This window comes from Paramacrobiotus metropolitanus, unplaced genomic scaffold, assembly GCF_019649055.1.
Source record: "Paramacrobiotus metropolitanus isolate TYO unplaced genomic scaffold, Prichtersi_v1.0 Parri_scaffold0000007, whole genome shotgun sequence".
NCBI lineage: Eukaryota > Metazoa > Tardigrada > Eutardigrada > Parachela > Macrobiotidae > Paramacrobiotus > Paramacrobiotus metropolitanus.
The window spans coordinates 768,503-775,711 of record NW_026570227.1 but is presented as its reverse complement, the minus strand read 5'-3'; the positions used below and the strand labels follow the sequence as shown (position 1 = coordinate 775,711).

The following is a 7,209-nucleotide window of genomic DNA, read 5'->3' as shown; positions in this document are numbered from 1 at the left end:
GCAAAGAGAATGGGGCAAAAGGTCTTCGCTGCGAGACTGGCACATTATAAGACACAGAACCAGCTGGTATCCAATACCATGAGAGACGACATCCCACCATTTTTCCGGGCTCACGTCGCTAAATTGGGACAACCGATGGAACACATCAGCATAGCGCATACGGCTCGCAAGGCGCTGAAGAAGTGTAAGACACGGATGGAAAAGGGCAACTTGACACAGCGCCATGCATCCCCAGTTGAAGAAAGGATTAATAAGATCAAAGATTCTCTGGGAAGCGACTACGTCGAACCGGTGGACGGAATCGAAACCTACATTGATGAATTCTTGGTGAAGAAAAGTGACCGTCGCCCAGACCGTGCGTCTAACCAGATAGGACGACGTGGCCTACGAAATCAGCAGCTTCGAGCTAACCTTGCCGATGTACAGCGTCGATTGGCAGCTGACCCCGATAATCGAAGACTGCGACTGGAGGAAAATGATGCGCGCCATCGACTAGAGGCGGTTAAGCGTAATCGTCAAGGAAAGGTCGTGGCCAGCGAGAAATTGACCCGGAAAAGGTCATGCAAGTTGACTTGACGCAGCCAGTTGACCGCACTTCCGACCGAAATCAACCGGAAAGTGCTAAGAAACGCCCGCCAAGAGATGGCGAGGACGATTCAAATGAAATGGAATAGTGTTGATTGTTAGGATCACACTATCAAAGGACGTCTACGGCATTTTGTCGGTACGTCACAGAGATGAAAATTGGTGTGGTATACAGGGCGTGATATGTGACATGTTAACATAACTGTATTCGTGTATTTGTTGTTTGCAGCGTTTATAGCACAGAAACCGCAAGGATAAAGAAATCATGTGGAATACTATTGGGGTTGAAACTGATTCGGTCTACAAAGCCGGCCCCAAGGGAGTAGTTACGGTAGTTAGCCGGCTCTCCTCTCTAAGCGACTCAGTGTTATGAATGCACAAGAGAAACTACGGTAATCAAGCCGGATCTCTTGCAAACGAAAGTGGGCCACAGGCGGCGAAAAAGAGAAAGACAACAGGTGGAATGTTGATGAGGTTTACTTAATGCGGCAGTCAGCCGGCCTCATTAGAGTTGTTACGGTAAACTGTGCCGGCACTCTTCTTAAACGATTCAGTGTTAAAGGTGACACGAGAAAAACTACGGTAACCGAGCCGGATTTCTCGTATTAACATGGGCCACAGGCGGCGGACAAGAATAAAAGATTAAATGTGGAAATCTCATGGGGTAAACTTAATGCGGTAACTAGCCGGCCCCATCAGAGATGCTACGGTAAACTTGCCAGCACTCTGGCCGCTCGAGGCAGGTTGAAGTTGGATGTGCGACGTAAAGGTCAACTCAAGTATCTACCAGGGAGGCAAGCAAAGAAGTGCTTGAAAGCCGCAGAAAATTGGCTAAGTTCCTCCATGACCTTTAACGGAAGTTTTGCAGAGTGAGATGACCTTTGGGATCATAAATTGCCCAACAGAGTCACCGTAACGGAATTCAAGTCGCGTGACCTTTGGGACTATTAACCCAAAATGAGTCGCACATCTCAACGGATCATCTCAACAAAGGATGACCTTTACCAGGGAGGAAGCGAACTACGCTTGTCTTCATTGACGTCCCTCCATGACCGTTATTGGATCTCATTTTGAAGTCGTACGAATGATACGCACCATATTCCAAAGATTGAAGCAGTATTCTTAAGTCGTACTTGATACGCACCTGATTCTCAAGCGGATTGTGATGAAAAGTCGCATTATGGATGCGAAGGATTGCTCAACAGAGCGGAATGGGCCAAAGTGCGGAAAACGGTGGACAGGACCTGTGACCCTTACGAGTCAGAAATGGAGGATCCTAGTCTACATTTGATTAAAAAACTTCTGTTGATCTGTTTAACTGTTGATCTGTTTATATGATGATAGTATTTTTATAATTGGATCTCTTTATTCACATCGTATTAAGTGAAACTGTGCCTTTACGGAATTGATGTGATAAAATGGATTAAGAGAATTTGATGTTTTTGAGCACACACAGACACCGGCGACCGCCGTTTTCGTGGATTCGGGAGTGTGTCCAGCCTCACAGGAGCTCGGCATCCCCCCAGAGGCATGTGAGCGGGGGTTCACTAGCGTTCACGTCCGCAACGCTACGCTACGTGTTGTGTCTCGCCTCTGATTGACTTACGTTTTGTTAGTGGGCGCGGCATAGCACGTGCTGCACAGTAATACATACTGTTGAACGGGCTCCACGCTTTACGATCGAGCTGCGCCGATCATTATTGATTTTCTGTTGTCGGGATTTTCAATTTATTAAAAAGTCAGCAATTAGCGGTGCGACGTTTCGTGATTTCGCGTAGTTCGCAATCCAGATCGCATTGCTCACTTCCACGGGATCTATTCCGTTTAGGTCTCCGTATCTGGATCACAGTTGGATCTAGCATTAGAGTTCATTCGAACATATATCAGGGTAGTTCACCAGATTAACATTCTCCACAACATTCTACATATTAGATACAGAATAGTTAGATACTTGTTTCAATGTGCGCGCACTTGAATTAACTATATCTTGTATCTTTAATGTATGAAATACGTAGAACGTGCCTGTTGAACAAAAGCACAGTGTGGAAAACCGACTTTCCAAATCCCGTCCACCGCCCACAAAACTCCACTACCACGCTCACGACATTTTGCAGTTTCCGTATGCGGTTAATACGACGCACAGCGAGCATTTTCGATAGCTGGCAAAATGGAGTCAATATCAGTGTCGTTAAGAAAACCGAGGCTTTGGAGTGGGGTTCCGCGTACTTCATCTTCAATCTCATGCGCGAAAAAAGCCGCTGCGGTTGAGTAATTGTTCCAGCCTGCGCGACCAGTTCAGTTAGCAGCAAATGTTCTAGTGTTACTTAATGTGTCGACAAATGTTCGAACATCTCGATGTAGCGATAATCGCAAAAAACATTTGTTGGCTGATGCCTGAAAAAAATTGACTGATGGGTACAGCATGAGGTATAAAATTTTAAATTGCGCATTTTATAATAATCGGTCCCGACATCTACAAAGTGTAACCTAAGAACACTTAACGTGGTATAAGCGTAAGGCTGCGTAACGGCATCATTAGTTAAGTGATAGGAGCCACTCAACGTGCCTAATCAGACGAAATATATCTGACGTATTTTTATAACAGTTAAAATCCTAGAATTTATAAAACTTCATTAACTGTTGTGTATATAAGTAATAAGGATGAACTTCGGGAATTATGCACGATTAGATATGACATATCGTGCGGACAAGTCTGCAAAAATTGACAACCGATTAAACGGGTCAATATAAACTACGGTTAATTTTTTGGACTTGTGTAATCGCTTGTTTTCTCGACCGCCTTACTCTATTTTGGAAGCAGCTGCGTTCACAAGTATTCCTTGCTGCCTCCGTACTACACGTGCTGCAGCTGTAGTTTCTGAATTTTCGGTGTCGCATGAGTCACTGCCATTGGCAGTAATAGTACCAGTGCTATAGCTATCACCAGTTACAGAGCCACTTGATATGGCTGCCAATACTAATGCCAGACTCCTACACGATCATTGTTGCTGTCAGTTACACTTTTAGCAGCAGAAACAATGATTGCTGTCATCCAGATACCCAGTGCCGGGAAATATAGAACTTTAGTTTTTATGTATTGCTTACTGTTAGTTATGCCGAAGCATTCGCGGTAAGTCGTAGTGAAACCTTCGAATGTTGCTCGGCAATGAAGACTGCAACGGCAAAATATTCCACACAAGCAGAACATAAGAAACGGCCCGCCCTCAAGTTCGGACTTGGACTACGAAAACTTGGACTTGGACAACACTTGGACTTCATAACTTGGACTTGGAATTCTAAGCTGGACTTCCTAACTTGGACTTCTAATTTAGACTTCAACACTTGGATTTCTAACTTAGAACTCTCTTCAGAAAAAAACTAGTAAACCTAAACAACCTACGAAACTTAAAAACCTAAAAAACCTAAGAAACCTAAGAAACCTAAGAAACCTAAGAAACCTAAGAAACCTAAGAAACCTAAGAAACCTAAGAAACCTAAGAAACCTAAGAAACCTAAAAAACCTAAGAAACCTAAGAAAAGTCGCAGTTGACGAATCCAAGTCCAAGTTGAAGTCCAAGTTGAAGAGTCCAAGTCCAAGTTTGGAAGTCCAAGTATAGAAGTCCAAGTGTGGTCCGGGTCCGAGTCCAAGTTTTAGTATTCCAATCCGAGTCTAAGTCCGAGCTTGAGCATGGGCCATGAGAAACCTAAGTATAATTTACTAACATAGATTCCACCAACAAGACACATAATTCTCGGCTCCACATCACGTCTTGCGACACTCGAACAAATTTGCGCTGGTGATCGTAGTAGTAATAGCGATTCGTAGCCTTCCTGTCAAGGTACATGTCGTACAAGTACCGAGAGTCGCATCTTCGGCATCGTGTACCGAAACGATGAACAACCACAGTACTTCCATCCAAATTGAACAAGATCGCCTACAATGCCATTAAAAACTAAAATTACTTCCACCTGCGGGAACAAAGTACCGCTAGCACATTTAAATTATTTTCAATTTATTCGCTTACACTGTCACACATGGGGAGATTTCAGGTTAGCCAAATACATCGTAACTGAGAATTATAATGCTCTGGTTTTTTATATGCCTGGTCCACAGGCCCGTAGGGAGACCCCTCGCCCATTTTCAAAAATGTACTCCTCCCACAGTTTTCATCGGATACTTTTTCTGAATACACCGTTGAACTCGCCGTGAAATTCTGAACAAAACAGTCGAGGCCGATTTTTGAAATTCGTTTACCCCCAGAAATCGACATCCACGGGCGGTCGCCAATCCGACACCCCAGCCTTGGGGCTATTCCCCTTGGCCAGGGGGAAACGCCCCAAGAACTGCGTTGTCGTATTGGCGACCGCCCGGGAAGACGAATTTTCCGATGAACGAAATTCAAGAATCCCTTTCAACCATTTTGTTCAGAATTTTACGGCGATTTCAATGGTACATTCAGAAAAATTATGGGATGAAAATTGTGGAAGGAGTACAATTTTGAAAACGCGCAAGGGAATTCCCGAAAAGGCACGCTGTCGTAACAGCGACCGCCCACTGATTCCGACTTGGGGGGAAAACGAATTTCGAAAATCGGCCTCAACCGTTTTGTACAGAATTTCACGGCGAGTTTAATGGTGTATTCAGAAAAATTTTCGAATAAAAATTGTGGGAGAAGTACATTTTCGAAAATGGGCGAGGGGTCCCGCTACGGGCCTGTGCCTGGATAAGTCCGCTTGAGTTTTCGAAAAATATACAGTTGATTACCATCACTAGAAACAACTTACCTCTGCAGGATCATTGTGATACGAAAGTTCCAACGGATAGCCTTTCTGATCTCCACGCTCATACAGGCATCCATTAAGACAGTGCTTGGTCGGCGGGAAAAGAAATATTTCTTTCACTTTCGCACCCGATACACTGCCGCGAAGTAGGTTCGGTGCTCTTCCTGACACGTCAATGTACATATTGCGCAACTCTTCGGCGCCTAGTCCAACTGAAGAACTGACGACCTGAAAGGCGAAAATTGAGTTTTTAGCGGATTTATCAATCTTCTAGGCTTAACGGCTTAGTAAATTGTGGGGCCGAATTTTGCACTTGATTATGCTGCCGAAGATCTTGAGGTCTCTTTTTGTACGGAAGGAAGCAGTTAATTGTCTACATCTCCGACTGATTTTGCAGCAAAAACAAATATAGAATACTGTTGCATTTGTCGACGGCTGACCTTTAGTGATTTTTGTGAAAAAAGTTTCCGCATTTGGTGCGATAAGGCTGTAGTTACGACGCAGCAACTCGCATTTCATTGGGAGGCTTCGCGTATCGTATCTGAAACCGTGTCCACTTATGCTTATGTACAGTCACCTCGCGTGGTCGAGCAACCGTATCTCAGCAATTAGCGAGGTTCGCTACAACGATCTGAGACCCACCATAATATTCTTGCGTGCCATCACAAACTTAAGTTACGTGCAATTTGCAAGTGATCCCGACGTTCTTCCCTTTTTTGAAAATTGTGTTACGCGACTGTGTGACAAATGTTTCAACAGTCAGTAACAGATAACACATGGGCACAGTGATTCATTTATAGTGCCGTGAGTTTCGCCGATTTGGCCAAAATCTCTAGTCTCACAAGCTACGATGCACATTTGCCTGCATTCTTGAATAAAGCAAATATCTACGATGATCAGGGCGATGGATTTTGCTTATGCACGCTTGCCTTACGATTACAGACAATCGGTGTTGTCTGTCTGTGGATACTCTGTGCAAATCTTGAAAAACTTAGTCCAGTGGCTGAATGTGCCACACGACAATCATACGCTGTAGTAAAGCCTATACTCTACTTCGAAACATTGGTTTAGGGTCGCAAGAAGCCAATGCAAGTGCACTTTTTTGAGTAGCGTAATACGGAAATTCACGCAGCATCTACATGGAGCAGTCTTTCGTCCATGACGTCAACAATTTCGCAGGATTGGACGGCAAGCTGAAGTTTTGCAATTTTCGTAGATCCATATCTCTGGAAACACTGCAAGACGCTTTGGTCATCTTCCATGTTCAATCTTTACAGGAAATAATAATATATCAACATAACAGTTGCGAGAATGGGTTGCCGAAGGTATAAGATGTTAACAATGTATTGCATAGATCTAGAAAACGGAGATTTTCTAATTCTATTAGCGAGGGCAAAATCTAGAAAACGGAGATTTTCTAATTCTATTAGCGGGGGCAAAATTTTGCCTATTAAATTTACTGAGTACATGCGCCTGCGGCAATGGTCAATCCAGATGGCGGGGCTTTGACACTTCATGCATGGCTAAATATGTCTGCCAATCAAAACAAAAAGAAAGTCTGTTTATATAGGTCACATGCGCACGCCTGATCAATAGGACAAATACATCGCCATTTTGCTTTCGTTGTAGCTGCCATCGGTAATACTGTTACTGCTTTGAGTTTTGACACATGCGATCTGTGAAAGAATATGTTATAACTAAATATAATTGATGACTTTCTGTACTTGAGTAATGCTATTGCTGCATAATATCTGCGTTCAGGTTGACATCCATTGAAATCGATCTACGATTCGGAATACTGCAGTAAACCATGCCTTCAGACGGGAACGGAACCGGGAATTC

General features: G+C 43.8%; 1 protein-coding gene across 1 annotated transcript; it reads right to left on the bottom strand.

Moving 5' to 3' along the window:
* Positions 1–2,446: 2,446 nt before the first annotated feature.
* LOC129582401 (uncharacterized) lies at positions 2,447–6,871 on the bottom strand. The gene is made up of 5 exons (XM_055473912.1): positions 6,828–6,871; positions 6,507–6,602; positions 5,371–5,595; positions 2,727–2,867; positions 2,447–2,506 (listed from the first exon to the last, which is right to left on the bottom strand). Exons 1-5 carry the CDS (start codon positions 6,834–6,836, stop codon positions 2,447–2,449), a joined length of 531 nt encoding a protein of 176 aa, XP_055329887.1. The 5' UTR covers positions 6,837–6,871.
* Between the last annotated feature and the right edge of the window lie 338 nt (positions 6,872–7,209).

Excerpts from the sequence above, each read along its gene's own strand:
- LOC129582401 (XM_055473912.1), bottom strand. Across the intron at positions 2,868-5,370 it reads ATCACAATGATCCTGCAGAG|GCTGGAACAATTACTCAACC; the intron begins GTAAGTTGTTTC and ends CTGGTCGCGCAG. Across the intron at positions 2,507-2,726 it reads AGCTATCGAAAATGCTCGCT|AATGTTGTGGAGAATGTTAA; the intron begins GTGCGTCGTATT and ends TCTAATATGTAG.